This window comes from Melospiza melodia, chromosome 5 (genome assembly GCF_035770615.1).
Source record: "Melospiza melodia melodia isolate bMelMel2 chromosome 5, bMelMel2.pri, whole genome shotgun sequence".
Taxonomy (NCBI): Eukaryota; Metazoa; Chordata; class Aves; order Passeriformes; family Passerellidae; genus Melospiza; species Melospiza melodia.
In genome coordinates this window covers 92500697-92528624 of record NC_086198.1, presented here as the reverse complement: position 1 = coordinate 92528624, position 27928 = coordinate 92500697, and the positions used below count along the sequence as shown (strand labels likewise).

Genomic DNA, 27928 nt, shown 5'->3' with positions numbered 1-27928 from the left:
TAAGATTTGTTTTAAGCTCCCCTCTGGGGCTGGAGTCAGGCAATTATTTGTGAATCAAGGAGCAGGGAGTTGGACACACATATATCTTTCCCAAGCATAAGGAACACTGCAAAAATATTACCTTTAAGGGAGTCTGTACTAAAAGTCAGATGTCAAACGCCTACATCTTCATCTTCCTTTTAATTTTATGATTAACTTCAAAGTCCATCTTCCTGTTGACCGTGCTTTATTCAGCACTATCTGTGTCCTGAACCTGCTGCTCTTCTTGGGCCTTCTTCTTGAAGGATGAAACAAGCAGCCAAAAAGGCAATTCCAGGGCAGTGTTGAAGTGAGTAGGATGGAGCAGAATGATTTGGAGGTATGGGCTGGAATTAGATGGTCCTCAAGGTCCCTTCCAACCCAAACCATTCTATGATTCTGTCATTAAAGCATTGCCTTAACCATTAAAAATATTTATTACAGAGTTTGGTTTGCAAGCCCAGGTCTGTTGTGAGAAATTCTTTCCCTTCCCTCTACTTAGTTCTGCCTGGGTAGAGTCCACAGAGCTCCTGTTAAAAATCAAGACGCAGGGAAAACTCATGGAAATCACCGAATATCAGGTTAGAAGGGACCTGAAGGACCATCTGGTCCAACTTTTCTTGGCAAAAGCACGATCTGCACAAGATGGTCCAGCATCATGTCCAGCTGAATCCTAAAAGTGGAATCCACCACTTCCCTGGGTAAATTATTCTGATGGCTAATGATTGTCATGGTGAAAAATTGTGTGCAATAGAAATATCCCCAGGAATAACTTGTACCCATGACCCCTCATCTTTTCCAGGTGACTCCTTGTAAAAAGGGAGCCACAATTTCTTTGTGATAAAATCTCCCCCTCAGCCTTCTTTTCTCAAGAATTTAGCAAGCTCAGTTCTCTCAGCTTTTCCTCACATGGCAGCTTCCCAGTGCTTGGATCATCTTCCTGGCCACTCCCTGGACCCTCTCCAGCCTGTCAACATTTCTTTTGCCTGGTGGGAACCAAAACTGAACACACTGAGTGGCACAATTCCTTCTTCATCTCTGCTGGTGATGCTCATGTTGATGCAGGTCTTCCTGCCGGGTGGCCCCCACTCCTGAAGTGTCAGCTTCCTCATTCTGTTTGGTATTGATGCCTCAGGTTTTGGCTTTTCTATTTTTCACATTCTGTGCTGCTTTAGTGTGTGGGTCTGGGTTTCATATGAGGGGATGGTGAGCTCGGTGCACAGAGCAGGGAAACAAAACAATTCCTGCTCCAGCTGGGCACCAAGGACAAATGATCCAAATCTCAGCCCAAGAGCACAAACACCGTGGGCTGGAGAGAGAAAAACAAGCAGGATGGGACTGCATGGGCTAAAGCTGGAACTGGACAATGAACTTCAGTATGCAAATGGACCAAAACAGATAAAAGTGAGAGACCCAATGACCAGGTGTCCATTTTGTGACCATTTTGGTTCATCTTGGGTGCAGCCCTGGCTGGGCTCTTTCGCTGCCCAAGGTGAATCCATTGAGGCCTCCTAATAAATCCCTACTTTATTCTTTAGCTCTGTCTAGTCTCTTGTTGTAGGTCAGCCTTCACAAGGCATCAGTATCATCAGGAAAATTCACCAGGATACAACTGATCCCATCATCCAGCTCACTTAGGAGATGTTAAACAGCGTTTCTTTTTTTTACTCTTGTTAAGGCTGGGATTGAAGGTACTTGAGATGATCGTTTGTGTTTAAACTTAGGTGTTTATTATTTCTTATCTACGTTATATCTTCACAGCAGTGAGTTCTCTAGTCTTTTATTAACAAGGTACAAAATGGTTAACTATTTTTTCTTATAAAGTCATTTAAGGTTTTAAACTATTTAATTGAGAAATGACACATAAATTATTTTTACTTTTAACTTAATAACCAATTACTTGAAGTCTGAAATGTGGACTTTTTTGTCTAATTACAAAATATTACTTTAAATATTACTTAAATATTACTTTAAAAATTACTTTAAATTATTACTTAAATTTATGAAGAAGAAGGAATAAAGTAAAGAAGAAGTGGTTTCTGCTCTAAAACTTCTATTTTGTTTCATATATCTTATGATATTGGAATAGGAATCCCAATATTACCAGTTAGATTGTGCCTGGGCCAGTCTGACCCTCGCTGCCAGGCCAAAGGCAGCAACTGCGGTGTATCACCCCAGAGATACCTTGGCTTGCTGGTGGTTGCAGCTGGGCACTGAACAAGTCCAGGCTTGTTAGGAACCCCGTTTACCTCAGGAAGAAGGCTTCAGGCGATGGTGAAGAGAAAGGAGATGGATTCTGCTGGAGGGTTTAATATCCAGAGGTTTATTCCATGGTTACAGAGACCTGAATCGTAGTAACAGCTCCAACAGAATGCCGACCGCATGGCTCGATTCACCTTTTAAGCTCAGGGACAGGGGAAGGGGAGGGACAGGTGAGCACCAACCAGGTGAGAGGGGCAGGGTCTCAAGGGACGAGGGACACCCAGACAGGCCAATGACCCCCAGGCCTGAGGGGCATCCTTTGAACTTGACCAACCACACGACACCTTGCTGGAATGTTAAGCCTGATTGACAGGACTCACTCAGCAAGGGGGCGAGGGGGAAGAGGTATAGGCACACCTGGGAGGTGACCTGGAAGTCTGAAATGGGACATTACAGCACACCGCAACATTATGATATTTTAAAACTCTAAGTCCCCCTCACCTCGTATCAAAAAATCGCATTCCCAGTAATATTCAGCAAATTACAAAGTTTAGCTTGCTCAGGAATCAAACTAAGAGCAGCTATATGTCAAAAAAAAAAAAAAAAAAAAAAAAAAAAAAAAAGTAAAAGAAAAAAAAAGAGAAAAAAAGCCAGTTTATGATCTCAAGCCCTGGAGCAAGATTTGTAGAGCAGAGCAGAGCAGAGTAAATACTTCACAGGATCTTGCCCAAAGCCTGTGCCCCATGCAGTGCCCCCATGGTCCTACAGTGTAATTCCTGCCTTGTGAAGTTCAGGATCTCTGGCAGAGCAGGGGGTCTGTGTGGCATCCCACCAGCCTGGATCTGCAGGGTGGAGCAGAAGCTTTGCATTCCCTGCCCTGTGATGTGGCACCAGGGCATCTGGAGGTGGTTAAGGGAGCACAGTCTGCTGGGGCAATGTTGGGGGGCTGCAAAGCCAATTCCTTTTATTTTTTTTGAGGATGGGCTCTGGAGTAAATTTTTTCCTGGACCAAATTTATCTGAAGGGGTCTGGCTGGACCACACTAAGCAAATTAGCAGTATTCACAATTCTTGAAATTAGTTGTGAAGTTTCTGTCAGAGAACAGTGTAGAGGAACCTGGGTGGCTTCAGTGTAGAGAAACCTGTGTGGCTTTTCACTTCACCTTCCACTGGTGAAATTCTCCCTGTGATCAAAGTCCTGTCCCACACAGGGGAGAAACTGGTGCGTGGGAAGCTTTGGCACCTTCTCAGAGAGCGTCAGACCACCAGATGATCATGACATTGAGGGTGAAATCCATCAGGAGTAAACTTGGATGCCTGTGATGAGCCAGGAGTCTGAGACCAGTCATCTGAAACTGCTGTGATCCATCTGCCCTGTGGCTTATACTGAGGATGAGATAGATCACCCCACTCTCATCACAAAATTTGCCCTCTAAGACAGTGACTGTAAGAGGAGCCCCAGGACCTGCTCAGGTGCCTCAACTCAGGCAGGTGATTCACACAAAAGCCACCACTTTCAGGAAATTTGATGCCTCATAAACACCCTCACATCAATTACTCCCACCAGTGGTCCAAATTCCCAGGATTACTCTGAGATCATCTCCAATATTTGAGGGGAATAAAGGGCAATTTTGGTAAAAGTCATACTGATGTGCAGCACCTTAGAGAAAAGTTTTGGGGACATCACTAGGACCATACTCCTAAATGTTGGGAGACAGGTTTGGGAGCCCTGAATTTGACAGAGAATGACCAGAGCAAGGCTCTGATTCCTTATCCTCCTCTTGCTGACACACAAACTATAGTATTTGCAGGGATCCCCGACGAGGGGAGAGAAGGATGCATTTGACTCCATCTTATTAGAAGGTTAATTAATTACTTTACTATACTGTATTATTTTATACTACATTATGTTACATTATATCAAAACTGGATTTGCTAAGTACTTAACTCTGCACACGACTGCTCTGACTTTGGTGACTGTCAGCCGAGATAGGCCCTGGTAGGCCAAGGAAACAAAACACCATCACTTTGGGTAAATGATCTTCATATTTTGCACAAGCACAGGCACAGCAAATGATAAGAATTGTTTTTCCTTCCTCGGAGGTTCAGAGAATGTGAATCTCAGAAATATTCTTGGGAAGAATTGTGCCTTGCTTTTCTCTGGGAAGAGAAATGTGGCGTCAACAAGCCACACTCAGGCCTCAAATTTGAGATCCTGCTTGAGTGTTGGTGTTTTTCAGAGCCCTTGATTGGTTTCTCCTCCCTTTTGCAATCTGCCAGACAAAGGTTTCCCTGATCTCCATCACACCTAAAGCTTCCCTCCCTCCCCACACACCAGGTTTGGCATGGCCAGAAGCTCCCCAGGAGCTCCTCTCCAACCATGACCTGGGACAAAACACTGCCTGGAAGGTCAGCAGTGGTCAGGGGAGTGGTGACTTCTCCCTGCTTCTCTTTGGGCCAGACCAGGATGCAGAAACTGGACTCACAGGCAGCAGGGAGACAAGCAGGCAGCTCACTGGGGCTTTCATGGGGAAGCTGCTGCTTCTCTGTGACATTGTTTATGGGGTTGGCTGGAGGGCTGACAGGCCTGAGGAATTCCACCCGATATCCCAATGCCATCGTCCCCCAGGGAAAATGCTGGAGTGGCTGTGAACACGCTGTCCTCCTCCCCAGGCCAAGCAGCTCTTGGATCCATCCTAGCAGGGCAGTGAACTCCCTGAGCACTCCAAGGCACACCAAGGAGGTGTTAACCCTCTAGGGACCCTGGTATGCCTACGAATACCCAGTGGAGGTGGCTGATAGAGAACAGAGGAGAAGGTCAGGAAGGAGCAGTCAGAATCTGAGTCCCACCACTGGGAGAAGTCCTTGCCAAAATCCAGACCCTTCTCCCACAGCTTGGCAGCTGCTCCAGGGAGGTTGTCCATCCTGGGGGCCCAGGAAGGAGCTGGAAAGGAGAGATGCAAGCTGGGGATTGAGCAGAAAGAGGCAGCTCATGGTTCTTATAATTTACTTTGTGAGAGTCAGGAAAAAAAAGAAGGAAGGGAGTGAGGGTGAATTTAGGTTGGATACAATGAAAGGTTTTTGAGTATGAGAGTGGGCAGGCCCTGGTGCCCAGAGAAGCTGTGGCTGCCCCTGGATCCCTGGAAGTGCCCAAGGCCAGCTTGGACAGGGCTGGGAGCAACCTGGGATGGTGGAAGATGTGGAATGAAATGGGCTTTATGATCCCTCCCAACCCAAACCATTCCATGATTCTCTGGCTTCCTTTGGCCAGGAGGACCCACAGTGAGCAGCTGTGGTACCTCCTATGCCAGGGCTTTTTCTCTACCAGCTGCAATTTTTTTTCTTGCTGCTCTGCTACCTCCAAAGGCAATTCTCAATCCCCTCTTGAACCTTTGAGGCATGTCCAGGAGAAGCTGAGGTGATGGCACACCTGTCCCCACCACTGTCCTGATCCTACAGATGGATTTCTGGAGCTTCCTAGCTCAGAAACAGTGGTTCGCACATTGGTAATTTTTTTTTTTTAATTTTCCACGAGTTTGGCCAATCAATTTTTACCTCCTGCTTGCAGGGACATCCACAGCTGAGCAACCTGCTGTGAGATGAGCCATGTCCCCTTCTTAGCTGCTCACCTGCCACCTCCTGTGGGAGGCTTCACCTCTCCTCTCCTGTGATGGCAACTGTAAAATCCACCTCTTCTGTGGGAGGTTTCACCTCTCCTCTCCTGTGATGGCAGCTGTAAGGCCCAGCTCTCCAAAAGCCATTTTTGTGCAAGCCCATTCCTGATACAAAGCCCACACCAAGCAACAGCAACACCTTTATCAGTGTTGAGCAGTCCTGCTGGTCCTCGCATTTCCAAGCTGGGGCAGCACTGGGACTTTGTCCCTTTGTTCTTCCCACTTCTCCCATGTCTGCAGCATTCCTGCTCCATGGACTATTCAGGACCTGCTGCAAAGCAGGGACCTTTTACAGCAAAGATGCCCTTGCCAGCTAAGCCTGCTCATGAATTCTGGCTGTACACTGGGAGCCAGGGCCAGAATTTAGATTGGACTGGCTCCATTTGCATTGGTGCATTGGTTTGGTTTTTTTTTTTTTCCTTGTTTTGCTTTATTTTTTTGAGCTCTGAACACTGGGACCAGCAGCTCTGAACAATCCAAGTGATATCACCTTCCAGTGAGTCATGGGGAGGGCAGGGTGGAGAAGGGCAGGCGAGGAGAGATCATGAGATTGTGTCAGCTCAAACAACCTAAAAAAAAATGGGATATGTGTTTGGATATATGGAGGGCAGATTGCGTCCACTGCCACCCACCACAGAGCATCACAGTTTTGGGAATTATGCCCATGGTTCCAGAGATTTTTACCTGCCTGGTTTTCCCCATATATGAGCATTAACAAGAAACAATAAAAAAAATTAACAAGTAACACATTAACAAGTAACAATAAAAAATATTTAAAAATTGGTATGAGGACATAGTTTATTGGCTCGACCTCTGCATCACCAGAAAACTGAAGTTCTATCTTCAGATCATGCTTAGTCTGTAACTTCAGTCACTTTGCAAGCTGCAAACAGGCTTTTTCTGAGCTCACCTGCAGCCTTCTTAATTTCTGAATGGTCCCGAAGACAATTATTTAGGGTTACAACAGGACATACTGCCCTTGCCCTGACCCAGCTCTGTCAGATTCAGATCTTGCAAGATGTGGGATGATCTTTTTATAAAATGATGGAAGGAATAAAGTCCCCAAATGGGCTGTTAAGACCCTAGCATTATTTTTCATGATAAATCCCGATGGTTGTCCCTAAGGTGGATGTCACCAACCCCTCCTACCTCACCCCATGTGGTGTTGAGCTGGATGCCCAGAGGACTCCTTTTGAGTGCTCAGCAAAAGTTCCTCTTTAAACAAGACCAGGTTTCCTACTGGATTGTGACACAGATCCTACAGAAATCATATTTCCTATTCTTTGATGCTGCCCTGTACTGGCCTTGATGCTTTTGGGGCCAGATCACCAAAAATTGCTCTTACACCAAGATAACAGACTGAAGTGCTGGTGCTTCACTCTGTGTTGCTATTATTCATCTTTTACTCATATTTTTGGACCTTGGACACATCCCTCTGTGTTTCCTGAGCTCTTCAAGTGTCCATCACTCAGTACTGACTTTCACTTATTTATATAGAAAATGCCACAAAGCCCAACCCAAAACCCCTCAAAGTGTTGTTGCATATTTGAGTACATTAAAGCAAGAGCTGATTTATTAGATTTTTTACTCATTCCTTATAAAAACTTCTCAAATCCTCATATGTTCAGCCTCCCAGCACCCATCAGAAGATTCTGATGCTCCAGCATGTGCAGAGAAGCTGTTCTGGGGATTCCCTGCCCGTTTCTGTTCATCCCAGGGTGAGGAAATGAGGAAACTGTGGCTGCACTCAGGACACGTCCCTTTGAGGGGCACGCTAATTTGCATGGTAATGAGGATGCTAATGAGCCCCTTGTCTTCATATGTACACAGGGTTCTCGCTGGGTGAAAACCAGCCAGAGTTGAAATTCAGAGAATTCATAGCTTCTTTTCCTTTTCAATTTGTGTTTTCTATCTAGATGCAAAAGACAAAGCACATAGTACAGAAACTGCATTGTGCCCTGAAGTGCTAAACACCAGATAGAAATTATTATTTTAGCAACCATCAGGCTGTTTAGGCAAGCACCAATCTCTTAAGTAGCCTGGCTCAAGCAGTAATTACCAGCTGAATTTAAAAAGAGACCCTTCTTTTATTTGCTTTGTTACCATAGTTTTTTGTTTTCTTTTCCTCTCTCTTGAAGCTAAAAACAAAATGCTCCACAGAGCTGCAGCTCCTCTGAGAACCCAGAGCACATTGCAAACAGGGTTCACAGCAACACTGTGGGGAGGTCCTGGTCATTAACCCTTTCTCTGTGGGGAAACTGAGGCAGGAAACCTCTCCCTGACAAGGGAATAAGCAGGATTGCATGTTCAGTGAAGTCCTTCATCTTCCCAGGTCCCATTTCCTGGCAAATCCATGGTTCCTGTAGGTCCAGAGGGGTGGGATGGGGGCACAGTGAAAAAGGGGGATTGTCAAAGCCATGGTGGGGTGAAGACTGGAGATGTGTGGAAGGCAAAGGGGGATGGCCCCAGCAGCACTGGGGTGGTTCAGAGCTCCTGGCTGCCACTCAGGGTGTTTCTGGTGGGGTTAAAATGAAAACTGGTGATTCTAACAGCCCACCTGGAAATCTCAGCACTGTCCCCAGGAGAATAAACTCCTTTTATCTGGAACAACAAAGGTGGGGTCATTGTCCACAGAGCAGTTCTACAGAACTGAGCCCTGTGTTAAGGGAGATGACAGGGAAGGTGGAGAGAGACTGTTTATGGGTGGATGGCTTCAGACTGCCAGAGAACAGAGCTGGATGGGATATTGGGAAGGAATTGTTCCCTGTGAGGGTGCTGAGCCCTGGCACAGGGTGCCCAGAGCAGCTGTGGCTGCCCCTGGATCCCTGGAAGTGCCCAAGGCCAGGCTGGATGGGGCTTGGAGCAGCCTGGGACAGTGGAAGGTGTCCCTGCCCATGGCAGGGGGTTTGGGACAAGATGATCTTTCAGATCCCTTCCAACCCAACCCATTGCTCCATTCAAAGCCACCACCAGCAGGTGCTCATTCAGCTGCAAATGCCTTCATTTCCAGGAAGGCCCTGAGTCTTCCCAGCACAGAGATGTCAGTCCTGCTCACTGTCCTCATTCCATGCCCCCTTCAGCACACACTGACAGCCAGCCTGAGCTCCTGCCTGCCTTGGGTGGGCCTTCAGCAGATATTTAATCTGCTCTGCCTGCCCAAAACGCTGGGATGTGTCTGTGCTCTCCCACATAGCCGTGGTGGAGCTGCCCACGTACCTAATGTTGAGTCTGGATGAAATTTCTCCACTTTTTAGGGATGGGTGTATAAGAGCTTTGCTGGAACCAGTTCTCTGAGCTTCCTGGAGGATGGTTTTCCTCCAGCAAACAGCCTAGGGAGATTTTATGTAGTGTCAGTCATGAATTTCTGGCTCCTGGCACCTGTTTTACTGTTTTGACACCAGGCTTAGGAGCGCCGGGGAAAATAATAATGATATCTGGAGTTAATGTTATTTACTAAAATACAAATTAACGCTCAGTCACATGGTGGCATGATTTGTCATCTGGAGCTAAAATTAAAAGAAATTAAGGCTGAGTCAGAAAGCTATTTCAGATCCAAGTGGGGAATGCTGTTCTGAGGCCATGTGGGAGCAACACTGACATCTTCTGGTTAAAAAAAAAATTTATCTCCAGCTTTTTCACCGAGAAAAACACGGGGAAAATCTGCAAAAACCTATGGAGGGACTGGGTGGACAGAAGTGTTTTAAAGTATCAAGGACAAGCTTTGGGGCAGTGGATGTTGTCTGAGCCAATTTAACAGCCTCCCTTAGCATCACCACAGAATCTGAACAGAGGGTGTGTGACGCTGATTACCCAAAATACACAAGAGGAGGAGGTGAAGGGGTGTTGCATTTCTCTCAGTGCCAGTGACAGGCCTGTGGCCGTACTTTTATGCTGAAGTCCATGTCTGGAGGCAGTAAATTACCTGGAAGTCACATTCCACTAGGCCAGGTTGCTCCAAACCCAATCCAACCTGGCCTTGGACTGTTCTAAGGGTGAGGAGACACAATTTCTCTGGAAAACATGTTCCAGGGTCTCACCACCACCACACCATCAGCCTTTTCTACACATCTCCCCTGTTCCAGACTGGATTAACCACCGGCTTTGTGACTGACACTACATAAAGGCTCCCTGAGCTGTTTGCTGGAGGAAAACCATCCTCCAGGAAGCTCAGAGAACTGGTTTCTGTGACCATGTTCACAGGGGTCTTAGGATGAGGAAAAAAGATGAGGATCTGACTCCATGTTTCAGAAGGTCTGATTTATTATTTCATTATATATATTATATTAAAACTATACTAAAAGAATAGAAGAAAGGATTTCATCAGAAGGCTAGCTAAGAATAGAAAAAGAAAGAATGATAACAAAGGCTTGTTACAGCTGGACTGTGACAAACATCCCACATGGGCCAATCACAGATGCACCTGTTGCATCCCACAGCAGCAGATACTCATTGTTTACATTTTGTTCCTGAGGCCTCCCAGCTTCTCAGGAGGAAAAATCCTAAGGAAAGGATTTTTCATAAAAGATGTCTGTGACAGGTTCCAGCCAAAGCCTGGCTATAACTTCCCAAGAAAATTCCTTGTAACTTCCTTGTCAACCCACAACACTTTATCACCTTACTCCACCGCAACCTTCCACTCCCTCTAACCATGTTCCTTTCAATCTCTCCCAAGGCTTTTTCTTCTGGAGGAAAACCATCCTCCAGGAAGCTCAGAGAACTGGTCCCAGAAAAGCCTGGCTATAACTTCCCAAGAAAACTCACCTCCTTGTCAACCCATGACACCTTATCGCGTTACTCCGCCACACCCTTCCACTCTCTCTAACCATGTTCTTTTCCATCTCTCCCAAGGCTCTTTCTTCCCGTCCCTGAAGCCCTCGGAAATTGTCTTCAAGATCATCTTCTGGCTGGGATACTTCAACAGCTGCGTGAACCCCATCATCTACCCGTGCTCCAGCAAGGAGTTCAAGCGCGCGTTCATCCGGCTGCTCAAGTGCCAGTGCCGCCGGCGGCGCCGGCCCATCTGGAGGGTCTACGACCACCACTGGAGAGGGGCCTCCATCAACAGCTCAGTGCAGGACTCAGAGACTGACCTACGGCCCAGGATTAACACCCTGAACAGCTCCTTCATATTTAACTCCTCCTTCCAGGAGAGGGGCAGTAAGAGGCGAACACTCAGCTTCAAGGGCTGGAAGATGCTGACGCCTTTCCAGAAGCCGGCGTCCACCCAGCTGAAGGAGAAGATGAACAGCCTTTCCAACAAAATCCGGGGGGGATCCAGCAAAGGGGCGGCCACAGCCACCTACAAGACAGAGGTGGAGTCTGTCTCGATTGGGATCCCTCATGATTTCACGGAAACCATCGACTACCAAACCCATGACTTAACAGACTGCTGTGGGCTGAGAGAAACAGATATTTGAGGCCTCTGGGGCAGCTGTCGATGGTTTCTTTAGAGGTATCCAGAAGAAACATGGAGGGATACCACCTGTGGGTCTGTCAGGCAGGCTGGAAGCAGCAGTCAGGTATTAAATGCAGTTGCCCAAAGGTTGTCCAAGCGTCCCCCACGTGGAGCTCAGCCCCTTCTGTGCGGTTATGGGTTCCTCAAATTAGAGCCAATGGCATATCCCATTCTAACAAGCCACAGCAGGAGGAGAAGGTGTGGATATGACCTTAGGGCAAGAGCTGTCTCCTCTGGTGGATGGCTGTCTTTGGCTTTGGAAGAAGCTGTGCAATTAAGGGAAACCAGGATGTCTCCTTTGCCTTAAAAACACCACAGTGAAACCTAATGGAAAGGTTGAATCCCAAAAGTTGCCAACCCTGCCTTAGTACATGTGGTCATGTCTCCATCCAGAGGCAGCAGCCAGGAAGGGCCCTGCCAAGCAGGAGCTGGCAGCTGATCCTTTATGTGGGTGGGTTGGGATCCTGGAGGTCCTGAATGGGACATCCACATGAGGCCTTGGCTTTGGAGGGAGAGCAGACTGGGGTATTCCCAAGCAAGGTGGAGGGATCCCAGCTCTCAGTCATCATCTCTGCAGTGGCCACAGCTTTGGCCCTCCCACATCACCTGGTTTTAGGCCAGAGGAGTATTCCAGATGTGTGCACTGTTGCCAGGAGGTGTGCAGGTCTCTCTCCTCTAATTCCATCCTGTGAAGCATTTTGCATTTCACACTTGCAACCCACCTTGCTTTAGTGGACATCCATCTGTGACACACAGAGAAACCAGCTCCTTTTGGTGTCAGTCACCCCCAAACCTCCCTGTCCCCTTCTTTGCTCTCGTTGTTTTTCTCAAAAAAAGCAGGATAAAAAAATGCATCCCAGAGGCTTCACTCAGGACAACAGAAAACAGCCTCAGGTTGTGCCAGGGAAGATTTAGGCAGGATATTATGAAGAATTTCTTCACTCAAAGGATGGCCAGACACTGGACCAGGCTTCCCAGGGCAGTGGTGGAGTCACCATCCCTGGAAGCGTTAAAAAGACTGCAAATATGGCCCTGGAGGAGGTGGTTTGATGGTGAATGGATGGTGCTGGGTTGATGGTTGGATTCCAAGAGGTCTTTTCCAACCATAATGATTCTGTGATTCTGTAACGAGGGTCCTCAGCCAGCCCGTGCTGTGGCTCAGGAAAGGTGGGATGGCTGAGTTGGGAAATTTGCATTTCCTCTGCCCATAGAGTCCGAGCTGAAGTGGAGCTGAGGTGCAGCTGGAGCTCCCTAAAGGAGAGGGATCCTCTCCCCAGTCAGGGTCACACTCATGATCCTTCTCCCAAGGGAATTCCCACATGCTTGATACATCCAACTTTTGGTAGCAGCCAACAATTGCCTTGGTTGTGTTTAAGTAATGACAATTAAAGTGGGTTTTTCCCTGTGTGAACACTCCTCAGGAGGGCACCACTGCCTCCTCCAGGAAACTCCAGGAGCTGAAGCCATGGCAAGCCCACCTTGACCAGGCAGCTCAGGACATGGTCACCCAAACTCTGCTTGGCCGTGGATTGCAGGCACTGGCTCCAAAATTCAGAGTGGTTTAATCAAATTCCAGATAACGAGCCCCAAGGAGCCACCATCAGGTTAAGCCATGAGCAGGAGACACGTGGGTGATGGAGGCAGAGGAGGATCTGAGGGGAAGTGCCTCAAGCCAGGGAACTAAACAGGAATGGGAAGTTCTGAGGGTAGGAAACATGGCACTGAACGTGTCCTGGGTGGAAACTGCTCCACACCAGCACTGCCCCTCAAACCCTTTCATGGAAGCCTTTCATGGAAGTGCCTGCAGCACATCCAGCTCATCCCACCAAGGGTGGGAAGATTAAAGGCTGCCAGGCACAGCAAGGAGAATGTCACCTTTCTTTCTGATGTTCTGATTTGCATTAAATGAAAACAGAACAGGAGGGAAGTTGGAATTTTGTTTTGTTTTTTAACTCTTTTGTGCAGTGCATATTGGGACAAGATATTTGGACTTGGCCCTGTCTCAACACCCTTTACTTGATGCAGGACAAACTGAACCAATTATTGCACAAATACCAGCAGATTTTGTCCAGATATTTTCCTCTCAGCAGCAAATCCCAGCACTTACACTGAACTCAGACTCACAACCACCTGCATATTCCCCAGCTCTGCAAAACCAGCCTGGGGTTGCCAGCTCTGTGGGGAAATAAAATGGGAAAAAATGGGAGCTTCTGTGGGGAAATAATTTTTTCCCCTATTTATTTGGCTTTGAAGGGAATTGAGACTTTACAGTGATGATGGGGTGGCACAAAAAGTCATTTCTTAGTGTGAGGACTGCAGCTGCCACTGTTTTCCTGGGTGTTTTTGGGATCCTGATGGGAAGCACTGGGGATGTGGCAGGGAGAGGGTACCCTTGACCAGACAGACAGACAGACAGACACACTTCGCTGTGTTTATATAAATGTGTCATTCCCAAAATACCAGGCATTCCCCTACAAATGGGCAAACATCCCTCTATAAATGAATATTTAGCAAATGCTGGCAAGCAGTGCATTCCCATAAATGAGCTGGTATTACTGCTTACACTTCTCCCTGATCTTTTCAATATTTTTTTTTCCAGTATTGAAATATTTATATTTACAGCCTCCAGCTCCTTGAAAGCTTTTTGAGAAGAAAAAAAGGATTAGTCTGGAGGTTTGCTGCCTGTCCATCCCAAGTCTTTACAGACCTACAAGGGAGAAAATAAAGTCAGTTTAAGCACACACATGGCACACACACACATGAATGCCCAAATTCTGGCTCAGTTACTCACTGTATTTGATCTGGCCCCAAGACATGCCCTGGAAGGAGCTGTAGGAAAGCCTTGAGCTCTGCTGTGCTGCATTCAGGCAAAATTCTTGGTTTTCACCCTGCTTTCATTTGGCATCTTGCATCAGAAGCTGTGCCAGGACTGGACTCTGAGGCTGCTCATGCAGAGCTTCCTTTGGAGGAGACAGGGCTGTCTTTGCTGGCAGGGAGGAAGGAAAATCTTGTATGAAATATGACCTGAATGTCTGGAATTGAGCATTCCTCCTCGAATCCCCTGATTTCCAAGCTCTCCCAAGTTTGGGAAAAGGGGCTCAGACTTTCAGGAGGTAAATTCAGTCCGATCCCACAGATTTCCCTGGATCCACAAGGGTGTGACCAGCTGAGGGAATGGCCCTGTTCCAGCAGGTTCTCCAGGCAGGCCATTTCCCAAAGCACCTGCACCTCAGTTATCCATCAGATCCCACCTCATTGCACTGGCTCTGTGTCACAGTTGCATTCCCAGACCTTGCTGCTCCAAGGAATCAAGGGTTGGGGGTGGAAAATGAGATTTTGTGTCACTGGACTCTCCCAGGTCCATGAGGGAAGGAAGGTCCCTGTCAGCCTGAGCTGGGCTGCAGCTGGGTTGCATTACTATTGTTTACAGTGTGTATATAAGTGTACATTTTCTTTAGCAGAACGTTGGAATTTTTTATGTATAGATTTTTATTTTTCATCCCCAGATGTATTTATTAGCTGGAGTAATTCTGTTTTGTGTTTCAGGTTTCTGCCAGATTGATGTAAGCTCTATGAAACTGAATGCACATATTTTTGTTTGTTTGTACCAAATACATGCACAAACCTGTCTAAAACGTTGCTGTAAATTGTTGCTGTGTCTGATTTTTAAAACGAGGGTTATAGGGGACAAAGGAGGGAGGAAGAAAAGCCTGAAAATTATCCACTCTTGCTTATTTCTCTAAGACATTTTTTTTTTTGCAATTTCACAGGGATAATCTTTCCCACTTGGAAGAATTAATGATAAAAGCAAGTCAAGAGAGGACACTCTCAGTTTCTTGACACACAGGCATGAAGGGATTGCACCAGCCACATCTAGAGAGCGGGTTTGGATTAGATATTAGGAAAAAATTCTTCCCAGCTATTCTGGTAAGGCCCTGGCACAGGGTGCCCAGAGCAGCTGTGGCTGCCCCTGGATCCTCGAAAGTGCCCAAGGCCAGGCTGGATGGGGCTTGGAGCAACGTGGGACAGTAGAAGGTGTCCCTGCCCATGGCAGGGGTGGAATGAGAGGAGCTTTAAGGTCCCTTCTCACCCAAACCATTCTGGGATTCTTATTTATATGATGCATATCTAGATTGGAAAGGGAAAGGCAAAAGGTAAAATCAAAAGGAGATCTAGCATGAAAACACTGGATCAATATTTGATAGCAGCCAGAGGTGAAAATTATTTGGGGGAAGAAATGGAGACTGGAAGAGATTGAAAATAACCTTGAAAATATCTTTGCACCTCTGAATATGTCTAATTTGACTCCTGTTTGCTTTTGGGATTATTTAGTTCAAAAAGGGTAGAATGGATTTAGAATGGACCAAAGCTACAGGACAGTTTCCATCCAAGGAACATTTAAATCAAATGGCACTCTGATGACTGAGAATCATCCAGGTCTGTAAAACCAGCAGTGCTGGGGAGAAGACAAGCAGTGAGTGAGTGTTCACTGCCTCTCCTGGTACAAGAACTAAGTGACATCAAACCCAATTATCAAAATGAACCCAGTGAGCCAGGTAATTCTTCTCATGGCTCATTTTTGAAAGGGGGGACTCATCACCATGAGATATTGCATCTGTCTGTAGGGGTTAGAGCAGCAATTATGTGCCTTGGTGACAGATAAACCCATCAAGGGCAGTTGGAAACGTTTATATAATCTCTGAGCTGAGAAATCCCTGAGGCAGCAATTGCTGTCAGCTGGGAGGATATTTCAAGGGATATTTCACTGCTGGCTTTTTTTTTTTTTTTTCCCTCTATCCCTTCTGAATTTCAGAATTCAGAGAGGGGACTCAGAATGAGCCAGGCTCTGGGAAGGTCCAGCCCTCTCTGTGTCCCTTCCCTCTGCACACTGGCAGCCCACCCATGCCAAAATTCCACCCTGCATTTCCCTGCCCAGAGGCAAAAATGAGGGGAAAAAATTGAAAACTCAAGTTTAGTCCCAAAAAATGGAAACCTCAAGTTTAGTCCCAAAAAAATTGGAAAACCCAAAGTTTAGTCCCCATCACATCACCAAGATCAAAAGGTTTTGCCATCCCTGTGTGCCAGTCCCTGCTGGGAAATTTCTTTTGCCACTCAGAAATTGAAAACAACTCCCTCAATAAACAAAGTTTTGCAATCTTTTTGCAGGACAGGGATTGTAGCTGGGACTGGGAGATGCCCCAGAGGTTCCCCAAGAAACTTCAGCCATCCTGGGCAAAGGTTTGTGCAATTTTCTGGGACCCCCATCGGTGGAAGTAATGATGAATCTGACTCCATGTTCTTAGAAGGCTAATTTATTATTTTATGATACTATATTATATAAAAGAATACTATACTAAACCATACTAAAGAATACAAAAAGGATACAGACAGAAGGCTAAAAAGATAATAATGAAAACTGACTCTTTCCAGAGTCCTGACACAGCTTGGTATTGATTGGGCATTAAATAGCAACGATTCACATGAAACCAATCAAACAATCACCTGTGGGTGAACAATCTCCAAACACATTCCACATGAGCACAACACAGGAGAAGAAAATGAGATAAGAATTCTTTTCCTTTTCTCTGAGGCTTCTCAGCTTCCCAGGAGAAGACCCTGGGCAAAGGGATTTTTCAGAAAATGTGAATGTGACAAAGGTTCCATTTGTTTTTTCCCCTTTCAGACCTCTAAGGGTCCCTCCCTGGGGACTCACAACACACAGAGAGACACCAAGGTCACTGACAAGAAGGTTTGGGGGTTTTTTTGGTACCTTCTGTGAGACTCAGCTGATGGATTAAAACCTCTCCTTTCCAATGAGGTGTCTGTGAATGAGACATTGTAAATTCCATTAGAGAAAAAAATAATTTATTCTGGATTGAATATGAGCATTTCATGCCATTTGAGCCATTCTAGGTTATCCAAGACATCTGCACATGTCAGGAAATAGGACAGAAAACCTGATGTGCAAAAGTGGCTCAGGATCATGGCAGAAGGACCTGGGCTGGGAGCTGGGTAAGTAAATGTTGGGGAAAGAGCAGAGAGAAACTGAAAGTCTGATCCCTCCTTTTCTCTTTGGAAGAGGACACAGGATATTCACTGTGGTTGAATGTATCCCCAAAACTCAGTTCAGGATGGACACCACCACCACCAGCCCCTGTGACATCCCAGGACACAGAGTCCTGCCAAGAGGCCAGGAAGGATAAATCAGAGACTGTAAATGACATTGAGGGCCCAGGAGGCCATTAAAAATAAAGGTTTATAGCAAAAATGTTCAGTTCTGTTCAGTTCAATAAACCAAACTTGCCCAGATTTAAAGATTTCCTGTGTGCAATGCGGGTGGGTCGCAGATGTCCTGGGGTTTGAGGGAAGGGTGTAGGCATCAAAAAGAGGTTTTATGCACTTTCTCAGAGCATTATCTGGCATTTATTGTGCCCAGATCTCCAATTTAGCTTTTTATAATACAACCTCCAGCAGGACATTTTTTGGAGGTTGCTGGACTTTCTTCACTCCTCTCCTTTGCCTTCAAAACTGAGGCAAGGAGGACTCAGCCCATTTCAGTCCAGCTCACCATGGCTAAAACCCTCACTAAAAGAAAGCATTTGGGATTTTCACAAAAAAATCAAGGTCTGATCCAGCTCCTGTGCTGGAAATTTACTCTTCTTTCCTCCATAGCTGCTTTCAAGATGAAAAAAAAAAAAAAAAAAAAAAAAAAAATTAAAAATAATTAAAAATCATAAAAAAGAAAAAGTATATCCCTAAGGGCTATAGATGATTGATAAATCTCACTGAAATGTGACCATATTTAAGTGGCAGCAGCACTGCCTGCTCAAACCGCAGATCCATGGTTGCTTTAAAACCTGGCAGAGCAAGGGGTGGATCAGGAATTTGAGTTCAGCTATGGCAGGAGAGTGGTTTTGGAAAGAGAAAATCCCAAATCTTAGCCCAATCCCTGGCCAGGAGGCTTCAGCTGGAATTATTAGGAGAGGAACACCATGGTCTTTCTCCTTGTCAATGGAGCCTTCCCATTCCCAAAGCTTGGAGCAGGTGTTTGAAACTCACAAAACTCATAGAAACACATGAAAACACCCCCAAAAGCCCCAAACCCAGCAGAGAATGGTTTTCCAACAGGAACAAAAAACCAAAATTCACTTAGGCCGAGGGATCCCAAAAGCTCTTCCTCATTTGCAAGCTGGAAATTGGAATTTCTCCACACATCTCCTTGGGAGAAGGGAACCCCCCCCTTGGGCAGCCCTGTTTTTCTCACAGCAAGGTGGTTTTATGGGTTTCAGAGGTTTGCTGCCCTGACAGCACAGTTGTTAATATGTGAGTAAATTGCCATTGTTTTATGTGTGTTTATTACTGCAGATGATTCACTGGGCAAATCCAATTTCACTTTGATTGCTGTGGGGCTCTCATTTCTCAGCTCTTTCAGAGCTTCCAGCTTAAATGCTGCTTCTAAAAGCTTCAGGGGGCAGGGGAGGGGGGTTGACAGGGTATAAATGTGATTTTATATAGGTGTATATTCATATATTTGTATTAATAGATATGTCTGTTCAGATCTGCACATTAACACAGATAAATATGTGTAGAATTTATCCTTCCAACATTTTTTTGTGTTCTCTTTGCCAAAGCACTCATGGGCCTGGGTCCCATGTGCTCCTCAGACCACCCAAAATTCCATGTGTTCACTGCTGAATCACCACACAAGTGATGCAGAAATCAATAATGAATGTTCTGATATTCCACTGCTGAAACCACTCGCCCTGCTGGGATGTGGGGATGGGGATTCTCCATCCCTGGACTCCAGGCAAATATTTATCACAGTTTGTTTTTTTTTTTTTATTTATCATTTATTTTTCAGCTAGGATGGGGTTTGAGGTTTCTGAGGCTCCTGTGAGCTGCGTAATTCCATGTTCTGTGCTGTTCCATGTGTTTGTTCTCACCTTTATGTTTTAAGGAGCTTGTTAAAAAGAGGGAGAACAACTTTTTATATGCAGTGACAGGATGATGGGAAATAGCATTAAGCTGAAAAAGGGCAGGTTTAGATTGAATATTAGGAAGAAATTCTTCCCTGTGAGGATGCTGAGCCCTGGCACAGGATTTCCAGAGAAACTGTGGCTGCCCCTGGATCCCTGGAAGTGTCCAAGGCCAGGTTGGACAGGGCTTTATTCTTCACAGCACCCTCCCAAGGAGTTAGAAACTGGAGGATTTGTTTCAATTTTTGTGCCTTGGCCATCTATTTCTGGTTGCACAACAGGTATTTATCCCACCTCCAGCTTTTCAAACTGAGCAAAGATGAATAATTGTGCCAACAAATTGCCTGTGAAAAGGAATAAACACACCCCTGCTGATTAATGTACCAGGAGACATGATTTAACTTTGGTATTCAGTCTCCACTTTCTCCAATCAGCCTCTAAATTATCATTTTTGCTCTGGCACCGAGCTGTTCCTGAGAGTCTCACAGGCTCCAACTGATCTTGGGAAGCAGGATTCTGTCATTCAGCAGGCAAAGGAATAGAAAATCCACTTTTCTAGAAGGGAGATGGGGAAAAAAAATTAAAAAATAATTAAAGATTTTAAAGTAATAAAATTCAAATTAAAATTTAAAGCAAAATTGACACGGGGAATTATTAACAAACAGAGCAAATCTTCTCAAAAATGTGAGGGCAGGGAGGTTGAAATGCAAAACTTGGGAGAAACGACAGAATTCTTTTGCAATGCATGATCTGCTTGAGGGAAAAGTAATGGGGTTAATGTAAAAATTTGTTCTCCTGCCCTGCTTATAAAGGAGGTCAGGCTCAATTATCAAAATGTGCTGTCTGCCCTTAAAAATAAAAGTTTTTCTGCCTGATTTGGCAAGTGCTGCTGAGCTTAAAGTATTGTCCAGAGATTGCACCTGTTTTGCAAAGAAGAAAATGATGTGCTGAGGCATCTGCCATGGCCCAAAGGAGCCTGAAGGGAAAGGTAAGGACTCCTCCTCTCCCTCTCCCTCTCCTCTTTTTCCAGAAATGTATTAAATTTTTACTTTATTTTTAGCACTTTATTTAATTTTTACTTTATTTTTATTTTAATTTTTACTTTATTTTTTTAATTTAATTTTTACTTTCTTTAAATTTATTTAATTTTTACCTAGTTTTTAGTAGTGGCTTTTTCCCATCATCAGAAGGGCCTTTGCATTACATTTTTCTACCCAGGGCCCCCTCAGCAATTTTTGCTGCTGGATATTGGCCAGATCAGTTTAATTTTTTACCCTTTTCACGTAGGTATTTATTTTTGAGGGATTTATTAGCAGAGAGGAGAGCCTGACGGACAGCCTGAGAAGTTTCTCTCACTCCAACCTCTTTTTAAGAAATTGGATTTTGGCACTCAGGACATGCAAAGAAGGGGTCACCAATGGGCTTCAAATCACTGGGTATTTCTAATTCCTTTTTCATCCCACATCTGCTTTCAGGATCCAAGCTCTCCTGTGGCAATAATTGTTTCCCATCTGCTGTCCATGGATGTGTGTAATTAATCCACAAATTATAAACCATCATGTCCAGCCCCACCATCCCTTTTCCAATGAAGGAATCCTGTCCCAGAACCCCAGAGTTGTTTGTGTTGGGAGGGACCTTAAAAATCACTTAATTCCACCCCCTTGCCAGGGGCAGGGACATTTTCCCTGTGCCAGGATGCTCCAAGTCCTGTCCAAGCTGGCCTGGAGCACCCTCAGGGATGCAGATCCCAGCCTACCTGAGCAGGAGGTTTTTCCAGCCCTCTCCATTCCCTCTTTCCCTTGACTTTTTCTAGGTCTGTTCCCTCATTTTTAGGAGCACATGGCCAAAGATAACCTGACTATTTCAGCAGCAGCTCCTCCAGGGATGTCACTACATCCACAATACCATCATGATATTTTTCTCTATTCACAATGATATTTTTCTTTATTCACAATTCCTTTCCAAGCGATCCCTACCATTTTTTGACCACAGAGCTGAGGTTCCCATTCCAGCAGCCCTTCCCTGGGTGCTGCTGCCTTCTCCTGAGTGCTCGACCACCTCAGCACTGAATTCACCACCTGCTGATCCAACAATGAGACATCTCTAACGCAAATATTCACAATTAGCATTAGCTTTGCCCTGAATAACAAAGCATTGTCACCAAACTTCATTATTCACATTTTTCCCAGGTGTTTTTGGAACACAGCAACAATTGTGGGATCTAATAAACTTTGTCCAGTGTCAGATATTACTTTAATCATACCTTTTTCTTCTTCTTCTCTTTTTATTCCCCCTGTTATCTAATATTTATTCCACCTTTTACCTTATCCTATTACAGCTTAGAGGGAAGGGAACTTTTTCAGGATAAACTGCTGAATGTAGAAACACAAATAAATCTTTATAAAAGAAGTCAATACTGACTATATGGGGAAAAAAAGTGGAAGAGGAATGGGTAATAGAGAGGAAATAATATCACAGGAGAGGAATTTCAAAGACCATCAGGATTTGGATACTTTGGATACTTTCTACAGTATATCTCACATTCCAACTTCTCTAAATCAAATACATTTTTTCATTGGTGCAATAGCAATTAAACAGCAAAATCCAATGTGACAGGCAAGTGCAAAGTAAAAGAGTTTGTTCAGTTATTTTAAACAAGAAAATTGTGTTTGTGTCAATATATTTCTGAAATACATTGACACAAACACCATTTTCTTGTTTAAAATGAAAAAGACTGAAATACACTGAAATACCACTGGCAACACAAGAAAAAAAAGTCACAGGCAGACGGATTGAACAGACTTGAACAGAACAGAACTATAGACATGAACATACACAACTCAGAATTAGTTTATATATTTTAATAATGTAAGTGAATAGGGAAAATAAAACAACCAAAATCCATAATTACATTAGGTTAGAAATACCCAACAGAGCTCAAAAATATTCCAAAGCCTAGGCTTCTACAAGAGGTAATATCTAATGGAGGGATAAAGTATCAAAATAACTGGAAAAGGATTATGAAATATCATTAAATGAAATTGGAATCTCTTGGCCAAGCACAGAACAAAAGGAGGAAAAGGCTCCCAGCTCTGGAGCTCATTCTGAGGCAGGTTGAAAGAGAATCTGGGTGAACCTCTTGCTTTGAGAGTCTCAGATCAAACAAAACAACCTGAATATCAGCATGAGTTGAAAAGAAAAGGGGACAAAAAATGAAAGAGAAAGAAAAAAGACCTTAGTGTTTGCATAGGCCATAAAAAATTAATCAATGAAAAGTTAAAGCATTATTATGCGTCCCCATCCAGGAGAGATATCTGGATTTCCATCCCTGTGGCATTCACATTTTCTGAAAAATCCCTTCACCCAGGATTTTTCTCCTGAGAAGCTGAGAAGCCTCAGAGAAAAGGAAAACAATTCTTATCTCATTTGCTTCTCCTGTGTTGTGCTCATGTGGAATGTGTTTGGAGATTGTTCACCCACAGGTGATTGTTCCATTGGATTCTGCTGGGAGTTGTTTTCACTCTTTGGCCAGTCAGGGCCAAGCTGTGTCAAGGCTCTGGAAAGAGTCAGGAGTTTTCATTATTATCTTTTTAGCATTCTGTAAGTATCCTTTCTGTATTCTTTAGTACGATAATATAATATAATATAATATAATATAATATGATATGATATGATATGATATGATATGATATGATATGATATGATATGATATGATATGATATGATATGATATAATATAATATAATATAATATAATATAATATAATATAATATAATATAATATAATATAATATAATATAATAATAAATTATCACTCTGAGAACATGGAGTCAGATTCATCATTCCTTCCTTCATCTGGGGGGAACACAAATACAATACATCCTGGAGATCAGCAGCTCTCCAGGAGATTTCCCTGGCATAGGGACAGTTTGGATAAGGATGCCACTTTGCTGGAAGGCTAGGCTGCAAGGTGACCTGGACAAGGGAGCCCAGAGGCCACAGTAATGGCCAGGAGTTTGGAGGATGCATTCAAGGAGATGCTGAGGGAGCTGGGATTATCCACTCCACAGAAAAGAAGGTTTTAGGTGGATATCTGGCTGCACTGCTACAGTGGGGGTGCAGAGACAGAGCCAGGCTCCCCTCAAAGCTGATGGGATCAACATCCACCAAGGGGAATTCCAAATAAACAAATAAAAACTATTTCCTCTGAGTGCAGTGCAGCCCTGGGCCAGGGATCCAGAAGGACTTTGCAGCTACACCTTGGAGACACCTGAAACTACCCAGAACAAGAGACCCTGGGCAACTTGATCCTGGCCCAGTGTTGGGCAAAGAACTGAATTAGACACCTCCAATGTCATTAATTCCTCAGTGCTACAATCCTTTGGAAAACAGATCCCATCTGTGTGAGGCCTCCAGCTTTAGGAGATGGGTTTTTCTGTGGGCCATCTCCTCCAGCTTTAGGAGATGGGTTTTTCTGAAGGCCATCTCCTCAGCTTTAGGAGATGGGTTTTTCTCTAGGCCATCTCCTCCAGCTTTAAGAGATGGGATTTTCTGGAGGCCATCTCCTCCAGCTTCAGGAGATGAGTTTTTCTGTAGGCCACTTTTTGTCTTGGGTGAAATTCCTCTTAGTCCAGAGTGAGAAATACCAACTCTTCTTCCATGAGGTGCAGAGGGCAGAGCTCAGAGCTTTACATTTTCTCCTGGAGAGAAACAACCAGATTTGAGGCTCTGAGGAGCCTCAGAAGCAGCAGCTCCTATCAGGCCTCAGAGCAGCTGCTCATACACTCCTCAAACAGCCGGACTTGGCTGGGCACAGTTTTAAAGACACATCATTGAGAAACACTGGCTGCCATCCAGGATATTAACAAGATAATAAATAAAAAATAAAGAAGTAAAAGTGCTCTTCTGCCCTGCTGGTTTTGATTTGTTTACAAGCAGGGGGAGAAGGCAGTCCCTGTTGTTTGATTTCAGATGTGCTCTGGAGGTCGGCACGCCCTGCGCCCCAGCAGTGCTCATAAATCAGGGATGACCTAAGTTTTCACCACCCAAATTTGCTCTGGCTGGTCAGAGCTTTTTGTTACATCTTTCCCATCTTCAGAAGGGTCAACAACTGAAAGGGCACCAAGGTCGAGTGGTGTGTTTCCAAGGAAAACTCTCCCACCCTGAAATCCCAATATTTATGTTTAAGTCTCACCAAGGTGGGTGCCAGGAGAGAGGAGAGGAGTCCATGGAGTTAGTGTCACCACATGGATGACATCAAGCTCGCATTTCCAGCCTCAGCAGGGTATGGGAGCCATTTGAGGGCACAAAGAGCATTTAACAAGGAAATGGGTAAAGTTAACCAAAAACGCGGCTGGATTTTTCTTGCTTTCTCCAGAAAAATAACAAACTAAAACAACAACAAAAAAGTGTGTAAATATCATCAGCTAGGAAAAAAATGCTGATGACTGGAAGTGAAATTTGCTATTGAAAGTGGAAAATAAATGTGGTGCACTCAGAAGCATCTAGACTTACAGACTGAGTCATTTTTATGCTAATACCTCCTCACCGCCTCCCCAGTGAATATGAAAAATGGTTTTATTTATTGTAATTGATGTTTATGATAAAAGCATTTCCATATCCTCTATGTACATACACAGTTACTCAGAAAGAAAATTTATTTTTTCTCCCCTTTTTGTTTTTGTTTTCCATAAATTCTTCCTTGTTTTCTCTTTGGAAAGTGTGGCTTTCATGCAAAGCAAACAGCAATATGTGCTCAGGTGTGTGAAGGCAGAGTTGACTCACACGGGGACTACACTTCCATCTCCCCTGTCCCTGGTCACCTGTGGCACCAATTGACTCTCACTGATGAGGTGCACAATTTCATTTTTCATGTCCTTCTCCTCCTCTTTATCCTCCTCCTTAATGACTCTGAACTAAGAAGAAAATTGTTTCAGGTTCTGGAGGGCTCTGATCTCAGAGAGTTGCAATTCAACAGAGGCCCAAAATGCAGCACTGAGCTGCAGAAAAATCACCTCCAAAGGAAATAAATAAAAATCTGACAGTTGTTCTGATGTCTGGGAGGGCTGGTTGTGAGCATTCCCATATCACAGCCCGCTGACCCTGATCTCTCCCAATGTTTGGTGTCTCAGTTGTGGCTGGCTCAGATCTCTCTAATTAGGAGTGTTGAGCCACACCAGCCACACATTTCCTTCTCTCTCCACCTCCTTACAAAACCTTGGTGGTGCTCACAACACTCTCCATTCATGCAGGGATTGGAAAATCCCACTCCCAAATTTCTTCCTCAGTATCCAATTTATCACTCATCTCCACAACAGAGCAACCATCCCTCCTCCACTCCCACACTAATGAGCTGGAAATCATTAAAATTTGCATGATTTGTGGTCTCCTTGCATTCAGAATTCCACAATTTTTACCCTGGCACTGAGGTGGAATGCAGCCAGAGGATAAAGCAGAGCTAAGGATTGTAAAGATATCTTGTGTTTCCTGGCACTGAAGGACCTGCTGGAGAGCTCATGTGGCATGGACATCACAAAATCCCACCAGATTAAACCAGAGGCACCACAGAGGGGCCAGTTCCCTGCCAGGTACATCAGAGGGATTTCAACATTTTGATTGCATCCCACACAGAATCACAGAATATCTCCATTTGGAAGGGCTCCAGAATGATCATCGAGCCCAGCTCCCTGCCCAAACCCATCAGTGAAAAAAGCTGAATAATCACATGTGAAGGGACAAAATTGAGAGCAGATTCACCAGAAACTGCCTATGTCAGGAAAAAGAGAAAAAAATCCAGCAAAGAATATCTTTGCCCTTCCATGAATGATTCAAACTATGCAGAGAAGCTGCCAAATGTTTCATATGGCTGATGCTACCAGGGGTTTTGACTGCCTGGAAAAGGGCCAGTGCTATGATCAAGCATCTAAAACTTGTGTTTGGTCAGAGCAGCAGCCCTTGTGGCTCTCAAAAGCAAACAGCCTCTACCAGGCAGGCATGGGGCTCCAGAGGGGCTGACACCACCCACGTCCCCCTGGCCTTTGGAGATGACAGCCACTGGGAGGAAGGGATGGGAAATTAAAAAAGAAAAAACAATCTTTTTGACAGTGGGAGCAGGGACTGTCATTCCATGGACCAGGAGGTGCTGCATTATTGAAGTAGTTAAAGGGAGCTTGTGAAAAAAAAAGAGAAGTTTTTTAAACAGACAGTGATAGAACAATAGGGATGGTATAAAAGTAAAAGAGGAGAGAATTAAATTCGGTGTTAAGAGGGAATTGTTCCCTGTGAGGGTTGGCAGGCCCTGCCACAGGGTGCCCAGAGCAGCTGTGGCTGCCCCTGGATCCCTGGAAGTGCCCAAGGCCAGGTTGGACAGGGCTTGGAGCCACGTGGGCTAGTGGAAAGTGTCCCTGCCCATGGCAGGGGGTTGGACTTGATGGGCTTTGAGGTCCCTTCCAACCCAAGCCCTTCTGTGATTCTTTGAAAATTTCTCACTGAAATGTGGAACAAGAACATCTGCCCAGTGAAAAATTGCATTTCTTCCTGGTGCTATTTCCATCCAGCAGCTCATGTGCCTGCCACTGTCTTCAGAGCCCCTGCCTCATGGAGATATCTCTTCCAAAATCCCTCTAAATTACCTTGTCATTTGCTCTCTCTCTCTCTCCTTACATTCAGTGGAACTCCTGCCTGTGCTCCCTGGGAGGACAGGGAGAGTGGATTGGCATATCCATTGTGACCCAAATCCTCCAGGAAAAGGAAACCTTTCCCAGCCCAGGATGAGTTGAGGTGGATCCATGTCCCAAATTGCAAGGCAATGTGTGTATTCTATTCCCATCTGTCAGAGATGGAGCAGTTATCTGCTGTTCATTGGGCAGTTTTCTGTATCTGTTCCACAGCCAATCCTCCCTCCAGGAGATCTCTGCTGTTCATGGGCCATTAATTATTAATTATCTTCTGTCCATGGCCAGTGAGTGTCCCTGCATGGCTGATCCAATTCCACCATCCCATGGGGAGATGCTCCGCCCAGGGGAGGAGCCAAGCATTCCTACCTGGATCCAATCTGAGCTTTGGGACACCCCAGCAGCCTTTGCCCCCTGCATTGCCAGAGGAGCAGCTTTCTGCTGCCCTGCATGGCCAGAGGGAGCCCAGGCCCATCTGCAGCAGCCCTGGAGCTGCAGAGGAAAACTCCCCCCTTGTGCAGGATCCCTGCTGCAGCAGAGCCACAGCTGGCACTGCAGGAGGGCTGAGCCCCCATGGGATGGGGCTGGGACACCGCCCTGACACACAGGGGACAGGGCATGGTCTGACTCTGGCAGTGTTGTTTTGTGTTACTGCATTGTTTATTTTGTTTTTATTTTCTTCCCTAATAAAAAACTGTTATTCCTGCTCCTATATCTTTTCCTGAGAGCCCCTTAATTTCAAAATGATAATAATTTAGAGGGAAGGGGTTGGCATTTCCCATTTCAGGGAGGCTCCTGCCTTCCTTAGCAGACACCTCTCTTTTCAAATCAAAAACCACTTCTTTAGTCAAGAAGAACATGGGACAGCTGTCCCCAGAGCAGGGGTGAGCAGTGCTGAGCCTCCTCAGCAAGGCTCCTTCTCTCCCACTCCTG

General features: G+C 45.1%; 1 protein-coding gene across 1 annotated transcript in view; it reads left to right on the top strand.

Moving 5' to 3' along the window:
• The window catches only part of ADRA1D (adrenoceptor alpha 1D), a 46624-nt gene extending 31637 nt beyond the window's left edge, over nucleotides 1-14987 (top strand). The window contains exon 2 of the mRNA XM_063157885.1: nucleotides 10742-14987. Within this exon, the coding sequence (XP_063013955.1) occupies nucleotides 10742-11310 (569 nt within the window). The 3' untranslated portion in view covers nucleotides 11311-14987. The remainder of the gene's footprint in view (nucleotides 1-10741) is intronic.
• Nucleotides 14988-27928: the final 12941 nt, after the last annotated feature.